This window comes from Ursus maritimus, unplaced genomic scaffold (genome assembly GCF_017311325.1).
Source record: "Ursus maritimus isolate PB19 unplaced genomic scaffold, ASM1731132v1 scaffold_32, whole genome shotgun sequence".
NCBI lineage: Eukaryota > Metazoa > Chordata > Mammalia > Carnivora > Ursidae > Ursus > Ursus maritimus.
The window spans coordinates 19,330,173-19,356,280 of NW_024425786.1; the positions used below are offsets into that span (position 1 = coordinate 19,330,173).

Sequence of the window (26,108 nt, forward strand, 5' to 3'; positions counted from 1 at the left end):
CCGCCGCCGCCTGGGCAACTGCACCGTCCGCAAACATGGCTCAGTGACTCTGACAAAAGGTGCAGCCTCTCTCCCGGCGGGGCGGACGCCAGGCCTCCCAGCTCGGGCCGCGCCTCCCCGCGGACCAGCCGAAGAGCTCCGCGTCCCGCAAGCACCCCAGGCCGGAGCCGAAGAAGATGCACCAGGCGTTCCGCCCCAGCGACCCCCGCACACCTGCCCGCAGCTCGGTAGGTGGGAAGGGGGGCGGGGAGGGAGCGGGGAGGCCGCGCCGGGCGCGCGCACCCCCAGGCCCGGACCTGCTGCCGCAGACCATCCCCGGGGCCGCGAGCCGTGCGCGCCCGCTGCGGCTGGACGGTGACCAAGCTCCGGCGGGCAGCGGCCTCCCCGTTCCCGGGCCCGGCCACCCCTGCGGGGAGGGGTACTAGTGGTGCGTTCCGGAGCGCGCACACCTTCGGCGACTCCCGGCTCCTGCGAGCCACGGGAGAGGGAGGAGGCTGGCAGAGCGCGGGGCGCGCGCCCAATAGGGATGGCGCTCGGCGTCCCGGCTCGCGCTACGGAAAGCCGGAGGGGGGCGGGGCCGCGCGGCGTAAGGGGGTGTGTCCGCGCGCACCACGGGGGCGCGCGCCGGTCTCTGACTGGAGGCCGCCGAGGCTGAGGCGCGAGCTGCCTGATAATGGCGGCCTGCAGAGCCCGTGAGAGGGAGAAGCGGCGGCGGCTACCCTGAGGTAAATCTGGCCCTTAGGCCTGGCACGGAGGCCCTGCTGCAGAGCCGAGGGCCTTGCATGCGCCTCCCTCCCCGGGAGGCCTGTCACAGACCTGTCAGCGGAGTCATGCTAGGGAAGGCCCCGCGCTCCTCAGGCCTCCGGCCCGCACCCCTCAGGCCACCGGCCCCAGCTGCGGCCTCCTCTTCTGCCCCTGGCCTCCTCCCCAGGCCCCGGGCCTCAGTCACCAGCCCCGAGGAGTTGGGACAGCCGCAGGACTGGCTCCTCGGGGTGAAGGGCCTCGGGAGGATCCCCTCCGGGTTTAGTCTAGACGCCGCCGGGGAGGGGGAGGGCCTGATACTCGGCCAATGAGCGGGGCGCTGCGCCGCCGCGTCGGACACCACCTCTGCCCAGGACTGGCCCTTCCCCGGCCCGGCAGGTGTGTGGCCTGGCCCGCCGGCCGCCGAGCGCTGGCTTAGCGGGGCGGGCGTGAGGGCCCAGGAAGTGCCGCCGGTCGCCTGGGTTCGCATCCAGGGATTTCATAAATGCCCTCCCTCCCCCTTGCTCGGGCGCTCTTTCGTGTGTGGGTGTGGGACAGCTTGCAAGATAGCAGCCACTTAGAGTAATTGGCGAGCCACGGAGAGCAGGAAGGTGTCTACTGTGGACCTGGGGCAAGGATTCCGTGGCAGCATATCAGACACTAGGAGATGGAGTAGGAATTTGAAGGGGGGTTCCAGTTAGAGGAAGTGGGACTAAGAAGTAATTTCAGAAGCTTTCATTTTCTTTATTAAAACTCTCCTATGGACTTAAAGTAGCTGTACCCAATTTTTCAGGCTCAAGAGTCAGTCGCTTCTTGTGCCCCCACACTGTACACCATAAAGATCGTACAGTCTCTTGCCCATCGTGGCAATCTACAAATAAGAATTTGTTCCTGAAGCTCATTAGAATCTTAACATTCTTTGGAGAGTGGGGTGGCACGCTTTAGACTTTCTTGATTCAACTCATGAGCATTTCTGTGTACACAGGGGCCTTTGCTTCTGCCTTTAAATGATTTATCAAATTGAATTCGAAAGAACTCTGTCGGAGAGCCCCTTCATATGGAGGACAGTTTTTGGTGGCAGAAATGGCCTACATCTAAATAGCTGTTGTTTAAATTTAACATCAGAAAGGTATCAATATTCTAAGTAGCTTGGTTTATTTTTAGAGGACCATGTTTCTCCACAGACTTTATTTTCATTTATTTTGCAAGAAATGAGGAAATAACATAAAATTAAAATAGGGACATACACAGTTTGTTTACTTTTATAAAAAACCCACATTCTCAATTCGATATATAATCTGGTTCACTTTCAGTCCCTAAGCACAAGGCAGGTGTTTGTATTTCTAACTTGTGAGGTTTTTTGTTTTTGTTTTGACATTTTTATGAACTTTTGTGTGTGTCAGCTTTAAGGAGAAGCAGGAGTTTCTTTTTTCATGATCACTAAATAAGAATGTTGAATTTTTTGGTTTAGTTTTAACAGTAATATTTTGAAGCAGTTTGTGTAAGAGGCAGTATAGTGTAATGGTTATGGTCACGAATGTCAGAGCCAGATGGCCTGGTTTCAAAACCCAGGTCCACCAGTTAGTAGCTGTTTGACCTTAGGCATGTTGCTTAAACTCTCCGTGCTTTAGTTTTCTCATCTATAAAATGACCATAATAGTATCTGTTTCATAATATTGTTTGAGGATTAAATGAATTTAATATTACAAAGTGCTTGGAACAGTTCCTGATGCATGGTAAGTACTACCAAAGTGTTAGCTGCTTTATTATTATTATTATTATTATTATTATTATTATTCAAACTTTTAGATTTGCCCAACTTATAGCAAATACCTTTCAGGCACTGCAAACAGTGAGACAGATAATTAAATCATACATAAGAAGGTATACAAGCCAGTAAGTATACTTAATTTCAACAGAGCACTTTGTTGATTTTTTCCAGAAACTTTGACCTTGAAGATGGTGAGTAGCCAGCCAAAGTACGATCTAATACGGGAGGTAGGCCGAGGCAGTTACGGTGTTGTGTATGAAGCAGTCATCAGAAAGACCTCTGCACGGGTGGCAGTGAAGAAAATTCGATGCCATGCACCTGAAAATGTTGAACTAGCCCTGCGTGAGTTTTGGGCACTAAGCAGTATCAAGAGCCAACATCCAAATGTGATTCACTTGGAGGAATGCATCCTGCAAAAAGATGGGATGGTGCAAAAAATGTCCCACGGCTCTAATTCTTCCCTTTATTTACAGGTATGTGTGGTTGAATGGGAAATAGAAATAACTTGAACTTAGCATTGGTCAGCAAGAAGAGGAATAAAAGAGTCAGATGAACTTCTACTTTTAAATGCAGGTGTTTATATAGTTAGCAGTAGATAAGGGTCTGCCAAGAACCGAGTAGATGTTTGCTTTAAAGCAAGGTTTTATTTAAACCTGTGATGCAAATATCTAAAAATAACATAAGCCACCTGTTAGGCCATAGTACTTGCCAGTCTGCATGGGAATGGAGCAACACAGGAGCTAGAGAAGTGATTGAGATAAGAGTCTACTGAGTTCACTTATTTGCAATCAAGTTTTTTGGAACTGAAGCCAGAAGAAAAGGAAAAACTCCGCAGTCAATAGCAGCACCCATATAGGTAATTGGGCATTTCTTTAGAAATCACTGATTTGAATACAAGCCTTTGCTGTTTCAGAGGGTTGTGTGGCTTCTTAACCATGCAGCTCCAGCTAATTTTCATGAAGTATGTGGCATAGCACTTGAATGTTATTCACAGTGCTAATGGCTAACATTTGGGTTCCTAGTCAGTTCCGCACTGTGTGCTAAGTGTCTTAAAGGCAGTTGCTCAGAACAATCCTGTGAGGGTAGTACTATTATTATCATCATTACAAATGAAGAAACTGAGGCTTAGAATAGATAATGAATTTATCCAAGTCTCATATCCAGCAAGTGGCAGAATTGGGAACTGAATGTAGGAGACGATCCGACTGCTAAAACTTGTGTTCCCTTAACTTCCAAATTACTCTTGCCTTCAAATTACTCTTTTTGTAGACTTGGGGAAAGCATTAACATAGGAAAACAGAAAAGGTTGGTTGGTTTGTTTACTTGGTTGGTTGGCTAGCTGGCTTCTGGCATAGATCAAAATCTCTAGTAGGCCTATATTTGCTAAAGAGAAAAGATACTTAAGACATAGCTAGTTAAAGGCCGGAGAAAATTTTCTTAAGTCCAGTCATTCTTGGAAAAGGAAACAACTTTCCATGAGTATGTCTAAATTCAGAATTTTACCATCAGGGTGCAGAAGTATAATTTTAAAACAACAAAAGCTTTTGGACCAGGAACAACAAAGAAAACAAACACATTAATCTGTGTAATTAGAAACTTGCAGTTTTCATTATATGGTGAACAAATATCAATCTTGAGAACCTAATTTATATTGCAGTTTAGCATGCTATATCCTGAAGTTTTACCTTTTAAGACAGTGACTATAAAGCACAACTATTTAGCCTCTATTCCATTTATTGTTTACTTTTCTAAAAGTGCTTAGTATGTAAGTTGCACTGATGGAAATATTAGAAACATTCTTACCACACTCCCTCTTAAAAGTGGATAGAACCTTGATGAACTTTGCCATTGAATTGGTCTACAAATAAAAAGACATTTAAATATATGACTTAGTGTTAATGGTATCCTTGAGTCCAGATCAAGCAACCTTTATAGTAATTAGGTATTATGGTGGTCTTTCAAGGCTTTAAGATGTAAGTATTGGGACACCTGGCTGCTCAGTCAGTAGAGCATGTGACTCTTGATCTTGGGGTTGTAAGTTTGAGCCCCATGTTGGGTGTAGAGATTACTTAAAAAAATAATAAGAAGAAAGAGATGTAAAGTACTTCCAGACTTGACTCAATGATTTTTTTTTTAGTCTAAAGCACCTTTTTATTTAGTACTCCCTTTTATCTTTTAAAGCCTGATAAGCCTGTGTTTGACTTGTATCACTTTTGCTAGCTATATGATCTTGGCTAAATAACTTATCTCTTCCAGGGGCGCCTGGGTGGCACATCGGTTAAGGCGTCTGCCTTCGGCTCAGGGCGTGATCCCGGCGTTATGGGATCGGGCCCCACATCAGGCTCCTCCGCTAGGAGCCTGTTTCTTCCTCTCCCACTCCCCCTGCTTGTGTTCCCTCTCTCGCTGGCTGTCTCTATCTCTGTCAAATAAATAAAATCTTTAAAAAAAAAAAAAAAAATAACTTATCTCTTCCAGCATCTGTATCTTCAGATGTAAAATAGGAATAATCATTTTTACCTTCTGTGGAAGTTGTCAAAATTAGAGATGATACAGGTATAATACTTGGCACATAGGAAGTATTCAGTAATAGGTAGCTCTACTAAAATTGTCTTTTCTATGGATTTATTTTGTTAACAAGACATTGATCAACACACTTAGCAAGTACCTTCTCTAAATTTACATCTGGTAAAAACAGTTAAATCTATAGTGTGACCACAGAGTCCCTATGCATGGCTTTCTCTATTCTCTACACAAATTCTTATTTTTCTCCATGTTTTTCTAGATATTTTCCTTGTTCTAAATGATTAAGTCAGTTCCTAATAGCTAAAAAACTTAACCTAGAAGAAAATGTAAAACGAATAATTAACAGAGGATATAGTCTCAACTTAGGAACTTAGTAGCCAGTCTGTATAACTTGTAATAAGTGTCATGAATGAGAGGTATAGAATGATATAGGAGTGTATGATAGAGAATCTGACATAACCTGGGGTTCAGGAATTATGAACTGTTTCAACTGAAACTTGAAGGATAAAGAGGAGTTAGCCAGGTGAGTGAGAAAACTTTCCAGCCAGAAAGAACTGTACATACAAATGTCTTGAAGCAAAAAGTACAAAGCATTCTAAGAATTGGAAGAAAATAGTAAGACTGTACTATACCGGGAGAGTTGTTTTAGGTGAGACTGGAAAGATCAGCAGGGTCAGAGGATCCCATAGCCCATGTTAAAGACCTTAGACTGTATCCTAAGAGGACAGGGAAGCTGTTGAAGTGCTGAAAGGAGCCGTGGCATCAAAGGACTTTAGGCAAGAGAACCAATGGCTGATGACATCCTCTACACATGGAAATAAGCGGATTGGGCTCTCTCAACCAGCAGCCCTCAAACTATAGCCCTCAGGCAGTTTTTATATGGCCCAGATGCTAAAAATAGTTTCTACATTTTTAAAGAGTTTAAGAAAAAGAAAGAAAGAAAATAAAGAAGAATATGGAACAGAGACCTTATGTGGCTTGTCAAGCCTAAAGTATTTACTATCTGGCCTTACTCTAAACCATTCTTTGAATTCTGGGACTCTGCGTTGCTCCAAGCTATTTAGGAAGTTTGCTTTTGAGAGTAAAGACAGAAGAAAAGAGGAAATGAAGTAAGAGTCATGGCACTGGTCTTTAATCTCAGCATATTTAGTAACAGTGCACCTGGTAAATAATTGTGTGATCTGTGCCTTTCTAGTCTTTCATTTTCTGGCTCACTGGCAAACACATGCAACAAAGAAAATGCGTGCAAAAGACATCTGCAGACCGTTGCAGTTACAGCTGTTTGCCATTGGGGGAGATGGTGTGAAAAGGTGTTCTTTGCTTCTGCCCTCCAAAATGACAAGAGGAAGTACTAGTAGACTTAAATGTAAAATTAGCAGTTCATTCATTCTTCAACAACTCTTCAGCTTCCATACTGAGTTTCTATTCAGTGGGTCCGAAAAGGCACCATGGGTCAAATGCTTTCAAAGCACTGTATGCTGTATTTTAGAATGGTAGTTCCTATTCAGTGAAGTAATCAATATTCTTGAATTTCAGGTAATAGAGTTATAATTTGATAATGATAACAAATAAAATAGCTACTTATTCTAGGTTTTCAGCTTGCAGCAAAGAAATATACAAACTCTGGGGCGCCTGGGTGGCTCAGTTGGTTAAGCATCTGCCTTTGGCTCAGGTCATGATCCTGGGATCAAGTCCTGGGATCGAACCCTCCATCGGGTTCCCTGCTCAGTGGGGAGTCTGCCTCTCCCTCTCCCTCTTCCACCTCCCTGCTCCTTCTCTCTCTCTCAAATGAATAAATAAAATGTTAAAAAAAAAAAGTAATATACAAACTCAGATTTGAATTTTTATATCAAAGTGTAAATATGCTTTTTTGTAAATTGGTTTTTAGAAGCCATACAGTGATAGAGATAGCCAGTATATTTGCATTCTGCCTGTAGAAGTTTATGAAGTAATAATGGCAGTCTTTATTTTTATCAGTGACTACAGGAAGCCTTTATTTCCTTAACAACTAGTGTTCCTGACCATTTTTCTCTTAATTTTACAGATTGTATAATGTTGATAATGTATATCCAATGAACAAGAAACATATTTCAGGCAGTTAAATTGAATAGAACTTCCTAATTGATGTTTATACCCCAGCTGGCAATCTCCCAGGTCTGCTGAAATGTCCATTTTTTCATGAAGCTGTTGGCTAGGTAGGTAGAGTTCAGCTCCATTAACACGTGCAAAAAATGTATAGCCAGTTGGACACTTTTCAAAATAAAGCATTTATTTGTTTAGTTGTTTGTTTATTTATTTATGATTTAGTAAGCTCTGTGCCCAACGTGGGACTTGAATTCATGACCCTGAGATCAGGAGTCCCATGCTCTACCAGCTGCGCCAGCTAGGTGCCCCTAAAGCTATTTTTAAATAAGTTTTTACCTCTCAACTTAGAGATTTGGTGTGTATTCATTAGGGGCAAAGTGACAGTTTGAAGTACTGGAATTTAAAATAAAACGCACATAGGAAAGCACTGACCAAATAAAACATTCATGGGATTTCTACTTAAAATTGGAAGTCCAACTTAACCGGTTATTCTTTTTCTGTAGCTGAATTGTATAAACTGTGCAGATGATTGTAATCTGTTTTTCCCCCTCTCATAGCTTGTAGAGACTTCATTAAAAGGAGAAATTGCCTTTGATCCCAGAAGCGCCTATTACTTGTGGTTTGTGATGGATTTTTGTGACGGCGGAGATATGAATGAGTATCTGTTGTCCAGGAAACCCAATCGTAAAACTAACACCAGCTTTATGCTTCAGCTGAGCAGTGCTCTGGCTTTCTTGCATAAAAACCAGATCATCCACCGAGATCTTAAGCCTGATAACATCCTGATTTCGCAAAGCAGGTTGGATACCAGTGACTTGGAACCCACACTGAAAGTGGCTGATTTTGGTCTCAGTAAAGTTTGTTCAGCCTCTGGGCAGAATCCAGAAGAACCTGTCAGTGTAAACAAGTGTTTCCTTTCCACAGCCTGTGGAACAGATTTCTACATGGCTCCTGAAGTGTGGGAGGGACATTACACAGCAAAAGCTGACATCTTTGCTCTGGGGATTATCATCTGGGCAATGCTGGAAAGGATCACATTCATAGACACAGAGACAAAGAAGGAACTCTTGGGGAGTTACGTAAAACAAGGAACTGAGATTGTGCCTGTTGGAGAGGCGCTTCTGGAAAATCCCAAAATGGAACTTCTCATTCCTGTGAAGAAAAAGTCTATGAATGGGCGAATGAAACAACTGATTAAGGAAATGCTGGCTGCAAACCCTCAGGATCGTCCAGATGCTTTTGAACTAGAACTCAGATTAGTACAAATTGCATTTAAAGATAGCAGCTGGGAAACGTGACACCTATATTGTTTGCAAATATCTTGGATGATATGCTGCTTATGTTTTAACAGTGATGCAACAACATAACGTGGCTGAAAAAGAATATAAAAAGCTAAGCTCCACCTTCTAAGGGTTTAGATTTTATTGTGGGGTGTTTTTTTTCCTCGTTTTTCTTAAGTCCAAGCTGGCCATTTTGTTATAGTATGTTTTAAATGTGTATTACCAATGTGGGTGTACATTTTTTAAAATGATCATTGGTAGAAGTTTGGCAGGAAAATTCTCTAAGAGCCAAGAAGAGAAGAAAGTCCAGTTTTCTGGAAGTAAGTCTCTTAAGTATTTTAGACATTCCTTGTCAGTATTAGGAATTTCCATGGAAGAAGAGGTTTGCATGCTGGCAATGCAACCTTTGAAGCTTTGTAAAGGAAACATATATGTATATATTTATGTATATGTAAGTATGTGAATGTGTGCATTTTGCATTCCATATGAAGAAAATGCCACTTCTGTTTAAATTATTTGATGTAGGTTTGGGTTTTTGAGATTTGCTGGTGAAATCAGTGATGAAAAATAAAAGAACCTTCCCTCATCTTCCTACCCTGTCCCTCCCTCTAATGAAATCATACTACACTTTTTATTTTTGTAATATTATACACCTTTTTTTAAGGCATCATTTTTGGAGGGTCTAAAATTACCCGATTAAACATAAACAAAATTAAGCGATGCAAAGCTGCTGAAGTATGTTTGAGCTCTCCAGTGCCCTATAGCTGCAGGAGTTGAATTAGCCATGCAATCACATGGTAGCAGGTTGGCAAGGACCTTGATGATTCAGTCATACCTTTAGGTAACCAAGCATTCAATTAACCAATTAAACCATTGCACTGGAACATGTCTGCACTTGACCATCTGCAATCTGATATAAATCTGAACACAGGATTCCTCTGTTTCTGAAAACTTTGCAATATATGAACTATCGTACTAGATATAGTAAGTTTTGATTTCAAGACTGTCTAAGCCTCAGCATAAAGTTGAAGAAATCAAATGAGCTCTACCCTCACATTGCCTGCCCTGATACGGTCTCTTTTTTAATCACTGGAATTCCTTCCATTTTGGCACTAATGCTGTTTTCTCTTGCCTAATTTAACACAGTAATGATAGTGATATGGTTGTGTTAAATGCTGATCACCTTTTTCTAAAGTGGGAGATGATACCTATACAGCGTGGCAAATGGATGAAATATCTTGGCATCAACTGTATCTTTCAAGTAGAAACTTTGAAGTTATCGATTGTATACAATCACTTGGTACGGTCTATGTCAAAAACCAATAGACTGTTACTCTAATTGAAGTTAGTTTGATTTTTAACCCTATATGGTTGTCTCCAGTTTGTTTTCCTATAAATGCAAATAATTAAAATCTAAGGAAAGTTTTGCTAAAACAGAATATTAGCCTTTAAGGTTAGATAGACTTTGAGACCATTGTATCCAGGTTAGTCTTTATAAAGCACTAGAATCTTTGGTCAAAGTAAAAAAAAAAAAAAGTATTAGAATACTGAAATCGTTAATAGTTTGCATAGTCTCCTCAGCTCTTTTTTTAATGAGGTTTTCTTTTTTTGTTTTTTTTGTTGTTTTTTTTTTTTAACTAAAGCATAATTGACACCCAGTGTGTCTCCTCAGCTTTTTTGAACTTCCATAACTTTCGGAATTTTGCTATCATAATTTTTTCCTTACTTAAAATGTGTTTGGGAACTTGAGAAGGTGAAAAAGCACAAAAAATTAGAGTATGTAAAATTTCTGAACTATGCGTTACTTGGTGTGGAAGTTTAAAACTTGGACTGAAAGGTTTTATTGAGATAAAACCTTTTATTCTTTTTTAAATAAAACCTTTTAAAATAAAAAAAATCACATACTTTGAACATCACTTTCAAGCTAATAAATGCGAGGAAATTTTTGGAAATGAGAGGTGGAAATACACTGGAACCTCATGATAATTGACCCTCTGGATCACCAAATTACTGTAACACAAACCTGGCCAAGGGGATTGAGTTACTGGAAGTGAAAAGTATTACAATGTTGCATCAGTAACACGGCGCTTCAGCAGAGATTCATGATGCTTCAGGTGATAGTATGCCAGTGCTTCGTTTGCACTTCAAATATCTATGTGCTTGGAGCCATGGTTTCCTGAGTACATAGTTTTTGGTCTTGCCTCATTTAAAATAGTTAGCGATTATCATTTATTTTGAAAGATTTCACCTGTGAAGTGAATTCTTTCTTTCATTGGCAGCAAAGGTATGAGGTGATCAGGACGTGTCTCCTGGAATTTTCTCAAGTCCTTGTATTCTAAAATAGTCAATGATACCAAGCAATGATAGTAAATTCTTTGTTTTTTCAATCAGGAGGTATTTATTCAGTACCTACTGTGAGCTCAGCACTAAAGGTCAGTTGGTAAAATGACAGTTTAAAAATGGCATATAGCCACAGACCTTTTCCAGCCAGGAGTAAGAAATAAAAGAAGGCTGATGATACTTGGAAATTCCTGGGTATTTGCTAGAGGAAAAATGAAAAGCAAAAATTTGTGCACAGTGCCTTGCCCATAATAGGTACTCAATAAACAATTATTCCTCAGAGTCTCTTGCCATGGTTTATAGTGTTTTATGAAATTTGTCTTAATTGAAAAAAAGACCAAATATTTCAAATAAGCTTATAGGCAGCTGTGGCCAGTTAAAATATGGGGTTGTACAGTTAGTTCCTAGAATGTTATTTTGCACTAGTTGTCATTTAGAAAGACGGGGTTCCTGTAGATTTTTGGTGCTAAGGGATACTTTGTCATTACGATGAAGTAAGTGTTAAGTGTCAGATAAATAGCACACTGAATAGTTCTTTCTGCTGGTCTGTTTTTCCTCTTTGTTGTTGTTGTTGTTGTTTTTAATTGTAAAATGTTTATCAATCAAACTATCGTAGCAGCTACAAAATAATTCACCAGCATGACAAAATGGTCAAAAAATAAGTCATCAGCACTTCAAAAATGAAAGCAACTTTTGAGATTTTCTTTTAAAATTGTCAAATATATTTTATGAAGAATTTATAAAAGGGGGAAATGATTGTAATTTATTGTTCATGACTGTTTTTTTTTTAAATAAAGTGAGTTTCAACAAAAAAAACACACCCTGAAAATTTTATATTGTTGGTTTGGTGGTTCTGTCTACTTCTGTAGTGTTTTACTTCATGAACATAAAATAGAGGGTATAAAATTGGAAACAATGTCATTATCAGCCTTATCTATTAAGTGAAACTTTCTGTAATAGAAGCTATTGCTGAGGAAAAGATTATTGAATTATAGGAATTTCTTTCAGCATTTCAAGTTCTCAAATTTTAATGCTTACTATCTTGCTGTATTTGTCAAAAGAATTTGTATTGCCTGAAATAAATGATTTTTTTCATTAATCCTTCTATCTCATTAAGATGAGGATGCATCCCAGACTCAGAATGAAGTCAATAGTAAACGTACCAGGAGGAAGTAATTTTTCAGCCTATAACTTGAAAGCATGGTTTCCTTTCTATAAAGTCATCTGGCCCACTTTTTTTCTTTTATAGGTTTTATTATGGATTGCTGCTCCAGAATAAACAACGTACTGAAGATACAGTGCAGTTAATGGTCCAAAGGACCAGCAGAGGGAAAAATGGGAGACAGAAAACATTAATGCTACATGTAATCTAGTGACAAATAGGAAAACAGGCACCAGGAATTGTGGCTGCTTCTGACTGCCACGTCATCCTGGCATAGCCTTTGTAGACAGGCAGATTTTGCTTTCTATTTAGAGATTAATTTTAATTGCATCTTAAACTATAAATATTTGCATTTACTAGTTTTTTTGTAATCCATTGCAGTTTACAAAGAGCCTTCACGTGGTTTTTATGTATCTTTTCGGTGGGTTTTCCTTAAAATAGGGACTGGTTTCTTGACAAGGAAATGAATAGTAATACACCAGTTAGTGAGGTAATGGTATAAGGGTTTTAGTACCTAATCTCAGAAGCCAGTTGGAGTTTTCTCTGACAATAAAGCTTTATCTTTCTCAGGGGAGGAATGACCCCTGGTTGTTTTGGTCTTGTCTTTAAATTCAAATGTTGCTCTCTTAGTCAACCAATCCTAGATGTCCTCTAAAATGCAGTGTAATGATAGACAGTTGGTTTGTGGTTAGATAATAACTCCTACTTGAGAAAACCTCCCCACCACACCTCTTGAGCGCACAGTGCTGTCTTGCGTCTTTTAAAGGCAGTACTTTCTCTTTTGCAATGATTTCTCATTGGTTAGAAGGGAATTGTTTAAAAAAAAAAAAAAAAGGTGTCTTTGACTTCGCTCTTTCACTTCCTGCTCAGTCCTGATATTTCAAGCTTAGCTCGTTCTGAGAAGTTAGGCAACTTGATATTATGGAAGGCATCATGGCGGAGCGGCTACAGGATAGGTTTGCTGTAGTAGATCTCCTATTAAACACTAGCTTTTGCAAATACCTACATAATTTAGTGGCATTGGTCAAGTCACTTCATTCTGAGCCTTAGTTTCCTTATCTGCAAAACGGAGATGGTACATTGGATGATGATACGTACATTTCAGAATTTTTGTAAGGGTCGGAGATAATACGTGTAAAGTGCCTGTCATAATACCTGGCACATTAAGTTCTCAAATGGTAGCCATTTATGTTAATTGTGTTCTGATTTTGACAATGTGTCGAATGAATGAGTGGATTCTCAATGAGCCAGGCTTCAGCTGTAGCTTTCATTCTTCTCCCCTTTGGGAGAAGCTGATGAAGGCATTACATCCTCTCCTCAGGAAACTGTTTGCCTGTGATTTAGGGGAAACTTTGGGGTTGATGGGTATGTTCGTAGGTTTCATACATATACCAGAATTCACCGAACTATACTTAAATTTATGCACTTTATTTTACATCAATTATACTTCAATAAAGTCATTTAAATTTTTAAAAAACCGATCCCTAGGATCCATCTCATATTAATAAAGTGAGAATTTCAGTAGGTAATGCACTCACATTAATATTTTTTAAGTATTAGTGATTCTAATGTGAAAACGGTAAGATATTACAGTTGAAACAGTGTTGGTCAGACTGTGGGATAGGCAGAAAAAGTCAGAATGTAGTAGTTTTTTTTAATTTGCTTACCTCCGAGCAATCAACAGCACGGACCGTTTCAGCACCCCACCCCAAACTCAAGTCCCTATCTTCACTTTCAGACTCTGCCTGCCTCAGAGCAGAACGCAGCGGTGTTTCTGAGAAACAGAAGACGTAATGCATTAAATCACTATCAGGTACATTATTCTAGGACAGGACTTCTTAAGCAGGAATCCAACAAGGGAATCCAGCCTTGTCAGTGGACCCAGTAGAATTATAAGCAAAATTTTATGTGAATATGCATTTTTCCTTGGGGACAGTTCATAATTTTTAGCAAATTCTTAAAGAAGTCCAAAAGACCAAGAACCACTATGCTAGTCACATGAGGAACCGTTGCATGAGAACTCTGGCTGCGGGGTACATGGAGTGGATGGACACTGAAAAGAAAATAATGGACACCAAGGAGCTTGGAAGGCTAAGTCACAGATCGGCCTACTGCAGGCTGGCGTTGACTGACTGACAACGGCAACCATTCTTGTCTAGGTCTACTTGTCAGAACACTGCTCTGCAGGGGCTCTGGGCCTACTCCAGCTGGCTCACAAACTAATCGGCCTGCCCCAGAGGCTTGTCTTGGGCCCTGCCTTGTCCAGTTTAGCAGGCAGGACTTCCTGAGGCTGATGAGATCTGGTGGGCCCTCAACCCCGCTGCTCGAATCATATCAATACCAGTGGTTCTTCTAGTCTTTCCCAGAGGAAAGTCAGTGCCTGTGGGCTACAATGGGCTATGGAGAAGAAAATGTTCTTTGAGGATAAATTACATGTTTATCTGGGCTCACTTTCGGCCTAGGCCCCATCCTTAGAGAAGAAACTTCCCGACTTTAGGATTTCTTTTAGGGACATAGGACCAAAAGGATCCAATAGAGTGGTGTCTCCCACCTTCATAATATTAATTACTGTCCGCACTAACTAGGAATAATTTCTAAGAGCCCTTCCAGTTCTAAGATTCAATGAGTCAGTTCAACATGGAAAATTACTAATGAAAGGATTATGAAATTTACAAAGGTAGGTCACACATCCCTGCCCTCAGTTCAGAAAACAAAACACACAATGTATCACTATAAATTTCCTCAAAGACACCAAGAGATAAGAAGCATCACATTCTTTCATCTTTCTAGAACAGCCAAGATTAGAGGGAACTTCTCCTGAATCATCTACCAGCCTTGCAGAAAGTCCTCTGGTCTGCACTCTGTCCGCTGAGATGCTTACTAACCAAATCCCTAGGCCAGCCCTGCTCAGACGCTGGCGCCATAGGCCCGTTCCATCCCATCAGAAATCTCGCTGCCATGGGCACCATTGGAGCTCAATTCTCACAGAAATCAGCTATACGTCCATCGCTTCAGTCTCAGGAGATTCCACCTTTGCCGAGGTGGGTAGGCTTGCTTGTTCCCCTGTCTTTCGACACTTTGAGCCATTTCATTGCCCTTGAGACTTGAAAATCAAAGCTCTTGCCTCTCCACTGGGACAAGCGAAGCCCTAGGCCTCGAGGACAGAGAGCGCTATTGCCCTCTTAAAATGGCAAAAGGTAAATTGCCTTTCAAGAAATTAGCACCCCTGTGTGCCCGGGACTTTTTTAGGTACTTTTCAAAACTATTGAATTTATGTATGTTAACTAACTGGAGTTTAAATAAAAACTTGAAACTACAAAAAAAAGATAAAGTGACAATGTTTGGCTTCAAAAAAATAATAACAAAACTATTTTATTTACAAGAATCCTCTCCTGGTTTGCCGGTGAGCTGTAGGAAGCTAATAATGAGCCACTCTGTAGGGGGAACAGGAGTCCCGCCTCGAACGCATCCGCAGTTACTGTGAGCCACGCACTTCTTTAAGTGCTTGACATGCATTGACTCGTAGAATCCCCACAGCCCTGCAAAGCACCTACCGTTGTTCACCATTTTACACGTAGAGAAACAGAGGCACAGGGAGGGTAGATAACCCACCCTTGTCTACAGTTTGCTCAGGATCTGAACCCAGGCTGGAGAGCCCATGATCTTCGTCACTGCTCACTGCACAGAGCCCAGCCACGAACTGAAGAGAGACCATGCAGATGCCCAGAAGGACTATTTCAGGGAATGCATGTCAGGAAAACGAGAGTGGATGAAGACAGTGGGATCAGAATATGAAGGGTCTTCGAAGACAGGCAGGAGAATATGAACTGGTGATCAAACCTAAAAAACGGATGCGTCTTTTTGTTCCAGCATCTGCTGTCAACCTTATGACACGCACAGCTTCTTTATAGTAGGATCCATGCATGGATTTCGTAGGATCTCAACCCCCCCGTAATTTTAGTGTATTTGTATCAATGTACGTTTTGGGGAAGATGATCTAGAGATTTCATTAGATTCTTAAGGGGGGGTCCATGTCTTCCAAAGGTTAAGGACCCCTTGGAGGGTGAACACCAATGGCTAAGTCCCTGTTCAGCCGTATAATTGGTGTAACCTTGGGCAAAACTCAGAGCCTATATTTCCTCATCTGTAAAATAGAGATAATAATGTCTACCTCTCTGTAGTAAATATGGGAGTGTTGAATCACTATATTGTACAACTGAAACTAATACAGCACCGCATGTTAACTATACCGGAATTAAAATAAAATAAAATAAGATGAAATAATATCTACCTCCCTGGGTGAGTTAAATGTGAGTTAAATGATATCATTATAAATAATAATATACACAGTCATACCATATAAAACTCATAACATTAAAATGTATAAAAAGAATATAACAATGTCATTAAATAAATAGGAGTTGTGATCATGAAATCCATGTTTTAAACTTTTTTCCAACAATATGGTGAATTAGAGACCTAAGTGACCCTCTTGATGAAAAAAATTAAAATGCTGTATAAAGGAGGTTTGCGTTTGTTTGTTTTTTTTTTTTTTTTTTAATTCTTTTTTACTATGCCGCTGAGCTGCCATGAAAGTTAGGAGCACGCCCAGCCCCAAAATGAGATGGAGAGGAAAGTAAAACCCAAATTGTTTTTAACCCTCAGGGTGCCTGCCAACTCCTGGACACCATAACATCCTCCATCCTGTCCTGTCTGTGTGGGACATAGCAGACAGAAATCCCAGGGCCTCTCCAAGATGGGCACACTGATAGGAGACCCCAGAGGGTTTAAACCACAGCACAAGGGCCGATATGGAGCAAACACTGGCACCCAGAAGGGAAGACAGTTAAAACTTCCTTATATCGCCTTTGGCCCTGGGGAAAGGGGGAAATAAAATTTCCTTTAAGAATTCATAATTTGCAGGGCGCCTGGGTGGCTCAGTCAGTTAAGCATCTGCCTTCAGCTCAGGTCATGAACCCAGGATCTTGGGATGGGTAGAGCCCCGCTTGCATCAGGGTCCCTGCTCAGCGGGGAGCCTGCTGCTCCCTCTGCTGTTCCCCCTGCTTGTGCCCGCCCCCGTCAAATAAATGAATAAAATCTTTAAAAAAAAAGAATTCATAATTTGTAAGCCAGCTCCCTCATGAAATCTGAAGTCAAATCACAGTATTTATGTGATCCTAAAATCCTTAGGCAAAGAATTTAATTTAAAGTGGTGTGGGTTGGTTACCAGCTACCAGTTACCAGCACATTACTGACCGAAAGGAATGCAAATTGTCTTTGGAGGAACTTGATGTCAACACAGGCCTCAAATAATTCCTATGAATTTCTAGGCAATGTGAGCAGCTCACGGTAGAAAAGAACACGCAAGGTAACAAGGCACCGTGAGGGAGAACAGATAGAATTGAGAGACGGCGGAAACAGACCTTCAGAGATATTGGAATCGCCAGACACACAATACAAAATAACCTTAATGTGTTCAAAAGCTAAAAGAGAAGCTTGATAGTATGTGGGAACTAGTAAACTTGGGGAAAAAAATACAATTTCCGAAAATGAAAAAATACGTTAATTGAAACTGAAAACTCAGCAGACTAGGCATTCGGTTAGAGTGGCCAACGCAGCAGTTGAAAGACACAGAGCCTATAACTACCTAAATGAACAGAGGCAAGGGTTGGGATCGACCCCAAAATGTCTTTCAAACAATAGAGAGGGGCTAGCGCCTGGGTGCCTTAGTCGGTTGAGCACCCAACTCTTGGTTTCAGCAGTCCTGGGGGGTCCCGGGATCAAGCCCCGTCAGGCTCAGGCTCAGCAGGGAATCTGCTTGAGGTTCTCTCCCTCTGCCCCTCCCCCTGCTCACACACACTCTGTCAAATAAATAAACAAATCTTTTAAAAATTTTTTAGAAAAAAAAGAGAGGGAAAAAGTACAAAACTACAATGTGCATTACAAGATGAGGAATAAAAATAAAATTAAATAAATAAAATAAATAAATAAATAAAAATAAAACTCAATGAACGAGTTCAGAGATAAAGGATGTCGGACAAAGGAACAACATCCAATGATGTTCTGTTTACAAAAGGCAGATCTACACATCAGAACACAGATTGACAAAGTCGGAGAAGAGAAATACTAGGCTAAATAAATAAACGCAAGTGATATTAAGGCAAAAAGCATCACTAGAGGTAAGGAGGGGCAAAACATAATGATAAAGTTCAGTTCCCCAGAGGGGGAGGCAGAGAACATTTCTAAATTGGTAGGCACCTAATAACATAGCCTCAAAACACTACAGAGAGAACTAGACAAAGCCATCATCCCATCATGGGCTATATTCACACACCAATCTCAGTAATTGATAGATAAGTAAACAAACAAAAATTCAGTAAGAACATGGGAGATTTGAACCGTATAATTAATAAGCTCTATATGTTCCAGTCATCTGCTCGTCTATCCCTCCTCCATACCTCATGGTCGTAATTACTGCAGAATTGAACAAATTACAAGCCAGCTTGTACATCAGCCATAGCATACAGCAGGTACCTAATAGATGTCAGTGATAGCCGCACCAGAAACTCGCTATAGGACTTTACCAAGGATAGCCCCTTCCCCTCTGGGAGCTTCAGTTACCTCGTCTAAAAAGTGGCTATAGAATAAATTATTTTTCCAAGTTGCTTTGTAAACCAAATGAGAATAACGTATGTGATATTTCATAAACTGCAGGAACAAATATAAATGTAGGAATTCCTGCTCTTACCGGTTAACTGGAATTACAAAGCACCAAGCATCAAGGTAATAACTATCGGGGTGGGCAGCAGCGAGAAGAGCGGCGCTACGGGTGTCCAGGGAGTGCAGAGTAATGCCAGGCAGCCGCGTCGACCCTGGGGCTATTGGAGCTTGGAAAAGAGAGTCCGGAGGTGAAGGCGAATCAGGAAGGCTTCTTGAGGGGTGAAGCCTGCCCTCTAGTGGACACGCCTGGGATACTCGGCTCAAACGCCAGGTGCCTTGCGCGGGTCTCTGGGAAACCCCTCCCCAGTCTGAGCCTTTACATGCCCTCGACCCAACCGACGGGCTTCCTGTAGACATTGGAGGGTAGAGTGGGACAATTTGGAAACAAAACTCTCACTGTGGCCTGTGTGTCACAGTGCCGAGCTCGCCTATCTCAGAGGCTTGTTGGGTCGTCTCTAAGAAGTAAGCCACTAACCACAGAGCCCACGGAGGGGGCTTGGCCTCGGCTCCTGACCACCAATCGCTTTCAGATCACTAGGGCCGGCAGGAACGGCCTCTCCACCCGTGGCTGGACTTCAGGAGGCCGAGGGGAGCAGACCACTCAGGGTCTAGGGTCTTTATGGAGAAAAGATTTACTCCCACTCTTTCTGGAAGGCATTTAAAAATTATCAAGGCTCTGGAACTAGTCGGTGCTTAATATTTGTTTGCAGAGCAAATGGCGAAGGGAGCAGGTGGGAAAGGGTGTCTAAATCTCAAACAGAGTAGAAAGCTGTGTCGGAAGAGCTGCTCAGAAGCCCCCTTCAGATGGCCTTGGGGTCTCTGGAGGGAAGCTGGAGACAGAGGCAAACTGTTCCTGGGGGCTGGTTCTGTTCCATGGGTAATTCGTCGCTGGTGCCACAGCTGAGTTCTCTGAAAGCAGACCCAAGACAGAGTTTGGGCACAAGCCGTTTATTAGGGCAACAACCCCTATGAGAGAAGGGGCAGGACCCAGGCTGAGGCAGGGGAAGAAGTTGAACTATGACTCAGAGGACCTGGCCCACAGCTCTGGCGCGAGCACAGTCAGTCAGTTGGGGTCCTGCATCGGGCTGGAAAGGCCAGATCTTTGCACCCCACTTCCTCCCGTCAGCAGATCCAGGCTGCCCTAGGAAGGACATGACCCTGTATGAGGGAGTGCTCAGCAGGCGAGGCCCGCCCTCAAGGAGGTGACAGCTTAGGCAGAATGCCCTTGCCACACACGGGCAGCAAGCCCTTTCCTGAAAGTCGGTGGCTTCCACAGACCACCCGAACTGCTTGAATCCGCTTCCCCACCAACATTCAAAGAGCAGCTCCTTCGGGAGTCCACGGACCAAGCAGTCCAAGGAGGAGAAACTTGGAAGAGGAATGTTAGTGGGACAAACCAGATCTCCCACCATGGCAGATGGTCCCGGGGCCACAACTGATACTCATTGTGTCCCTTCTCTATCCATTCTAGACTTCCCCCTACTGTCAGCTGCCACTTCTGTTGGCCTCAGCGCACCTGGTGGCATGAGCCAGCCCCACTTCCTCAAGGAGCCTGAGCCCCTGGTCACCAGGCCCTTCTCAGGCCAGGATTGCATTACCTGGCCATTTATAGTCACAACTGGGCCAGGGAGTACCAAGAAGCATCCAAGTAGATCACCTGGAATCGATTATCCCAATTGTGTAACAGCGGCTTTACTCCTCTTTATAAGCAGGGTCAACCCCCCCCCCCAATGCCATGACCCCTTTTCTGCCCGCTCGTCCCTGGATACAAGGAGCTCAGAACACCCAGGAGGCAGACGTAGCTTATAATTCAATGCAACTCCTTTAGGCAAAGTGTGCCCTTCTTGAGGACCAGGACCTCTTACCCCCCAGAGCCCAGAGTGGCAGGGCTGGGAAGAACAAGGTCTCCAAGAGTTGTTAGTAACCGTAAGTGGGGTCACTCCTTGGTTCCTGTACTCCTTATTCTTGCTATGGGGACACAGTGCCACATAACGTTCTGAGTTAGGTAAATGCTTTGGAATAAGTTTTGCCCATCGGTGTCCCACTTTGGGCCAAAAAGGCTAGATCTTTATACTCTTACCTGCCTCAATCGCCAGATGTGGGCCACCCTGGGAAGGGGGTGACCTTGGGTAAAGGGGCGCTCAGCAGCTGACACAGACCCTGAAGGAGGTGACAAGCACAGGCAGTTGGCTGACTGCCCTGCCCACCGATGGGGACAGCAAGCCATTCCTCGAGCGCGCATTGTGCCCCCCCCCCCCCCCCCCCCCCGCTTTCTCCCCCTGCTTCTTCATGGTCCGCAGATGGCCAGAATCGTTCTAAGAATCACATCCAGGCAGCTCATCTAGAGGAAAGGGCCCATTTCTTCCTGTGTCTCCCTGAGAGCAGGGAAACCTTCCCTCAGATCCTGCAGCACTCTCCCTCGCGTCTCACTGGCCGGAAAAGCCACCCCCCTGCTTTGGGGGCCTGAAGCTTGCATCACTCTGGTCCCAAGACCCTCAAGAGACCCTCTCGAGCCACTCCCCCCAACAGTCTCTCCATGGTTTCTTCAAAATCCATTCACGAAACAAGTATATTGAGCACCCACTAAGCGCCAGGCACCGTGCCAGGCGCTCGGAATGTATCTGTGAACAAAACAAAGGCCCCCGCCCTCACTGAACTTACATTCTAGTGGGGGAGGCATATTTGAGCATAAAGAAAGAGTCGTTTAGTATGATAGAATGTGCTAAGTTAAAACAAACAAGAAGATGCAAAGAAAAAGCAGAGCGGGGCAGAACGTGTTGGGAATGCTGCAGAAAGACGCTGGCTGAGTTATTAAGTGAAGTGCTCACGGGAGATGTCGTTGGGGCAAGAGTTGAAGGAAGTCTTAAAGCCGGCGAAGGAGTTAGCAAAGCCGAGAGCGGAAGGAAAGGCATTCCAGACAGAGGGTCAAAGCCCTAAGTTAGACATGGCCGTGGGTTCAAGGAACAGGTCAGGAGGCCAGAGTACCTGGGGCAGGGTGAGGGGAAGGATAGCCAGAGGTGAGATCCGGGTCATGAAAACCTTGCTAGCCTTTGAGCACTTTGGCTCTCACTCCAGCGAAAAGAGGAGGAGCCTTTTTCAGGAATTTGAGTGGAAAGGGACAAGGTGATTAACTTCTACCTTGAAAGATTGATCTAGCTGCTGGGTGGGCTGAGGTTAGGAGGGAACCCTGGAGGCTATGGCAGCAATCCAGGCAAGAGAGGATGGCATTTGGCCCAAGGTGGTAGGAGTGGGGTGGGACAGAGGTGACCTAAATCAGGATGTGTTCTGAAGATAGAGGCAAATAGATGTGGCTGATGGATTAGATGTGGAATGTAAAGGAAAGACTTGTGTCCAAGATGACTCCAAGCTCTTGGCCTGAGCGATTGGAAGGATGCTGAGATGGATCTGGAGGGATAAGAGATAGACCAGTAGTTTAGTTTCAGACATGCTGAATCGTGGGTTCCCAGGTATCAGCATCAATTCAAAGTCAATGTTTAGTAATGCCTAACAGGTCTGATTTTTCCCATCCCCCTTCCTTGGAGGAAGACATACACTCTACACTAGCTATTTGCGGCAGTGCCCCAGGGTCCTGCCTTAAGGGAGCTGGCCTCCTACTCAGTGGGGACATCAGCTCTGTGAACTGGCTTGGGTGTGGACAATAGCTACAAAGCCAAGATGTTCCATTGTGACAACAATTCACATTAGGCTTCTAGCCACAAAATATGGAGGTTTTTCTGTTACATAACTCAAGGATATCTAATAAGCGGCTCATCTGTTTTATTCCCAGGACACTGATCAAAGCTCCCTGCAAGTGCGAACATACCAGTGATCATCTCATCCTGCAGGGAAAAGTTCAGCTTGGCTTCTACTCCTTCAGGACCCCATCACCCCTAATGAAATCAGGGAGCCCATCCCAGCGGTACCTCTCCCAATATACCCAAACTGCAGAGGACAGCCGCCATAGAATTCTTCAAGGATACCGGCGTTGTTTTCACTTAACACTTATCTTAACACCTCGGTGAAGAACTACCCTCTGAGCCTTCTTGGGGGACGTACTCAGTGGGATTAGGGAATATATGCAATTTCATGTGATAAAGCTCCAACATTCCTATCTTCTTAGACGTGAGACACGTTAACCAGAGAAATGCTGACATCTCAACCTCAGAGAATACGGGCCATGTTGAATACCAGTTTCGGTCGACTAAACAAGCAATGTTAGAGCTACTTTCAGCTGCAAGAGATAACACATTAAATCTAGAATGTCTAGTAAGGGCATTCATATCAATAAAATCAGTCTGTTATGTTCTTTCCTTCTTGACTCCCCACCAGACCTACTAAATGAGGTTCTCTGAGGGCAGAGGTCTGGCATCTGTCTTGTTAGCAAGTTCTGCAGGTAAATTTTATGTAGCCAATTGGAATCCACGAAGGAACAGCACTGGGGAACCACGGGTCGCATCCACTTTCTTCCTTTTAACGGATCAGAATCTGAGGTGCGAGAGAGAGCGACTTGCTGCAGACCAAGAGTGGGTTGGCCTCAAAGTCAGGACCAGAATTTGGTGTCCTGACTCCTTATGAGAACTGTGACTGCTCTTTCAAGTCAGCTATCCACAAACCTGGAGGCATTCGTTCAGCATTCCTGAGAAATCAGTGCGGAGGTGGGTTAGAATGGTAAAGCAAGAGAAGGCTGCTCATGGCCAATGCTACACGCACCGTGATGCAGGTGACCCTAGTTTTGGAGAGAAGGATGTTTCTTTCCGGTTTATGTTGATCATAAGTGACTGAAAAACCAACCCGGGAGGGTTAAGCCGAAAGGAAAGGTATTGGCTTCCCCAGCCATAGGGATCCCCACAGGTTTGTTTCAGACACAACCACATACAGAAGCCCCGCTCCTCAGGGTCGGTTTTCACTGGCTCTGACCCAGTGCTGCTCCTTCTCCGCTGACTCAGTCTTCGGGCAGGCTGGACCCTCTGGGCCTTCTCTGCCCAGCTTCTTGCATGGCAGGGAAGAGAGAGATTTGTCGCCGCAGTCTCAGCAAAAGTCCCCTTGGCTGTAATTGAGTTACATGTCCATCTTTAAATGAAGTCGTGGGGCCAGAAAACGCAATAGGCTTTTTGACCCAAACCTAGGTCAAGCACCCCACTCCGAGTCCAGTTACACCACTGTGAGAGCACAGGTGGCCAAGGTCAGGGTAGGATGAGACAATTACTGAAAGGCAAAAAGCACAGATGTTCACAGTGCTAGGAACCATGGAGAAGCTAACAATGACTGAAGGAGGGGCGATTATAATCCAGGGGTAACACTAAGGCGTTAGTTACAATATTATGGTGCTTTAGGGGTGATGGTCATAACACTCACCTTTGTGGGTATCTGCCCAGCTCTCAACCTCCACCTTCTCTGGGAATTACCCTCCTCACATACAGAAAGGTTAGGTTCCCACCATCGGGTGTGTTCAATGTGACACAGCACCTTCCTGGCCATAGTTCAGTGCCCCCCGTAGAACTAGCTAGAGGGATCCATGCCCTTCAAAGGGGCCCCAGTATCAAAACTGCCCCAAAAGTCATTTATTAAAGCATCTCATACAAGCATCTCAGAACCATCCAGCGTAAGCTGTAATCCTCAACGTCTGCTCTCGTCCCTAACACCACTCAGCCCTGGGGAGACAAACGCTTCTCCACACCTCTTGCTCTATGTCCTTGAAACAAAAGACCACTGCATCCAAACACCATGAAGCTTTGCTCCGCTGCTGACATCACAGACAGCCACGGTTTGGGGCGTGGAGAAGACTGAGTGGTGAGGGAGCTTAGGTGAGACAAATGAATTCTCTTGTCGAATCCTTCCTCTCAGAGAGCAGGAATGCTGCAGCAAGAATGTACTATTTCCGCCAAGTGCTGAGCATCCATTCTCTTGCTCCACTTCAAGCTTTCCAACGTGTAGACGGTTTTTGCAATAGTAACATATGGTGGCTGAGGAATATCTTGCAATGTTAAACAATGTATTTTACTCTTAAATTTGTTTTTTGTCCTTTTAAGTAAACTCTACATTTGGGGCTTGAACTCACAACCCTGAGATCAAGAGTCACGCGCTCTAATGACTGAGCCAGCCAGCATCCCTGAAACTTTTCATTATAGCAGCATACTTAGTAGTATTGCTCAAATCAAGGCAAGACAAATAGATTTTATGGACTAAAGATGGAATGATTTGTGAATTATGCATATCTTTATTTTCTTACTCATCCAGTATTGCTGGCCCTTGTCCAAAATACCTATATATGTTCAATAATAGTTAAATTCGGTCATGTTTGATAGTTTTATGACTTTCTCTGTGTAAAAAAAAATCAAAACATATTTTCCAACATGTCACTATGAACGTATAGTTGTCAATATTGGCAGGAAGATAGATTTCTTGCCGCTGCATTCCATGAGAATCCCGTTTCTTGCCCATGTGTTCCCTACTGCACTAGGTCGGGATTGGATGGTTTTTGTTCCTGGTCCTGGATGTGGAGGCGCCTTGCAGAGGACAGCGGCGGGAGCTGGGGATGGTGGAGATGCTGATGAAGATGCGGCAGGGAGGCGGTGAGCACTGCAGCTGGGGCAGCTCTCCTTCCCCCACCTTCCCCAGTTCTCTGCCTCTGCGTGCAGAAGACTCCACCTCAAGTCTGGTGGGCAGCGGGTAGGGGGGAGCAGAGGAGCCCAGGACCGGAAGCCCCAGGTACCCAGGTACTGCTGTGGGGGTGGGGGGGTGGGAGCTCTCTCTGCAGACCCCACTCTCCGGCTGCCAGCTGCGTGACCCCAGCTGTGTGAATTAATTCTCCCGCCTGGGCCGCTCCCTCACCCCGCTCACGTGGGGCTGCGTGAGAGGCAGGTGGCTACTGAGCAGAGCGCTGGGCACAGGGCGCCCTGTATGTGGACTTGGCTTCCTCATTCTAACACCAGGCTATAGGCTCTTTGAGAGCAGAAATCCGATCTCTTATTCACCGCATTCGCTGGCAACACGGAGGTGCTCCACAAACAACATTTAACGACACCTTCCTCTCCACGCCCCAAGGTCCCCCCCTTCCCGCCGTGGGTGCGGGGTGTCGGCTCTGTCCTGAGGCCGCACCCCTTACCAGGAGAACGGGAGCCAGGCTATTGTTGTGGCTGAGATTCTTTCCTAAACGGAAGGCCCCGAATTACAGAATAGCTGCTCTAATCTCTGTGGGGGCGCACACGGCCAGCGGAGGGGCCCCTCCTGTGGTGCCCAGCCCCACTGAGGCCAGCGTGAGCCCCTCCTGCTCCCTGAGCCAGACCCCACTGGGAGCCCCACCTCTCCTCTGAGCTGCCTTTTCTCAGGACCCCCACCACTTCACACATCTCCTCACAGAACTCCTCCCTTCTCTGCACCCCATCTTCCCTCTCAGCCCCCTTGAAACTCACCCTCCCTCTTCCTCTCCTCCTTCTCTCTCCCTCTGTCTCCGTCTCTCTCTCCCTCTCCTTCACTCTCTCCCCCC

General features: G+C 44.1%; 1 protein-coding gene across 3 annotated transcripts; it reads left to right on the plus strand.

Moving 5' to 3' along the window:
* Window positions 1-71: 71 nt before the first annotated feature.
* On the plus strand, window positions 72-9,803 carry PDIK1L (PDLIM1 interacting kinase 1 like). Of its 3 annotated transcripts, none has more exons than XM_040619036.1 (3): window positions 72-227; window positions 2,684-2,985; window positions 7,678-9,803. In XM_040619036.1, exons 2-3 carry the CDS (start codon window positions 2,701-2,703, stop codon window positions 8,416-8,418), a joined length of 1,026 nt encoding a protein of 341 aa, XP_040474970.1. In that variant the 5' UTR covers window positions 72-227; window positions 2,684-2,700; the 3' UTR covers window positions 8,419-9,803. The 3 variants fall into 3 exon arrangements, 2 of the variants coding, with proteins under 2 accessions (XP_040474970.1, XP_040474969.1); XM_040619035.1 differs by lacking the exon at window positions 72-227 and adding an exon at window positions 608-725; XR_569523.2 differs by lacking the exons at window positions 72-227; window positions 7,678-9,803 and adding an exon at window positions 4,769-4,829 and having other exon boundaries at window positions 2,846-2,985.
* The last annotated feature ends 16,305 nt before the right edge of the window (window positions 9,804-26,108 follow it).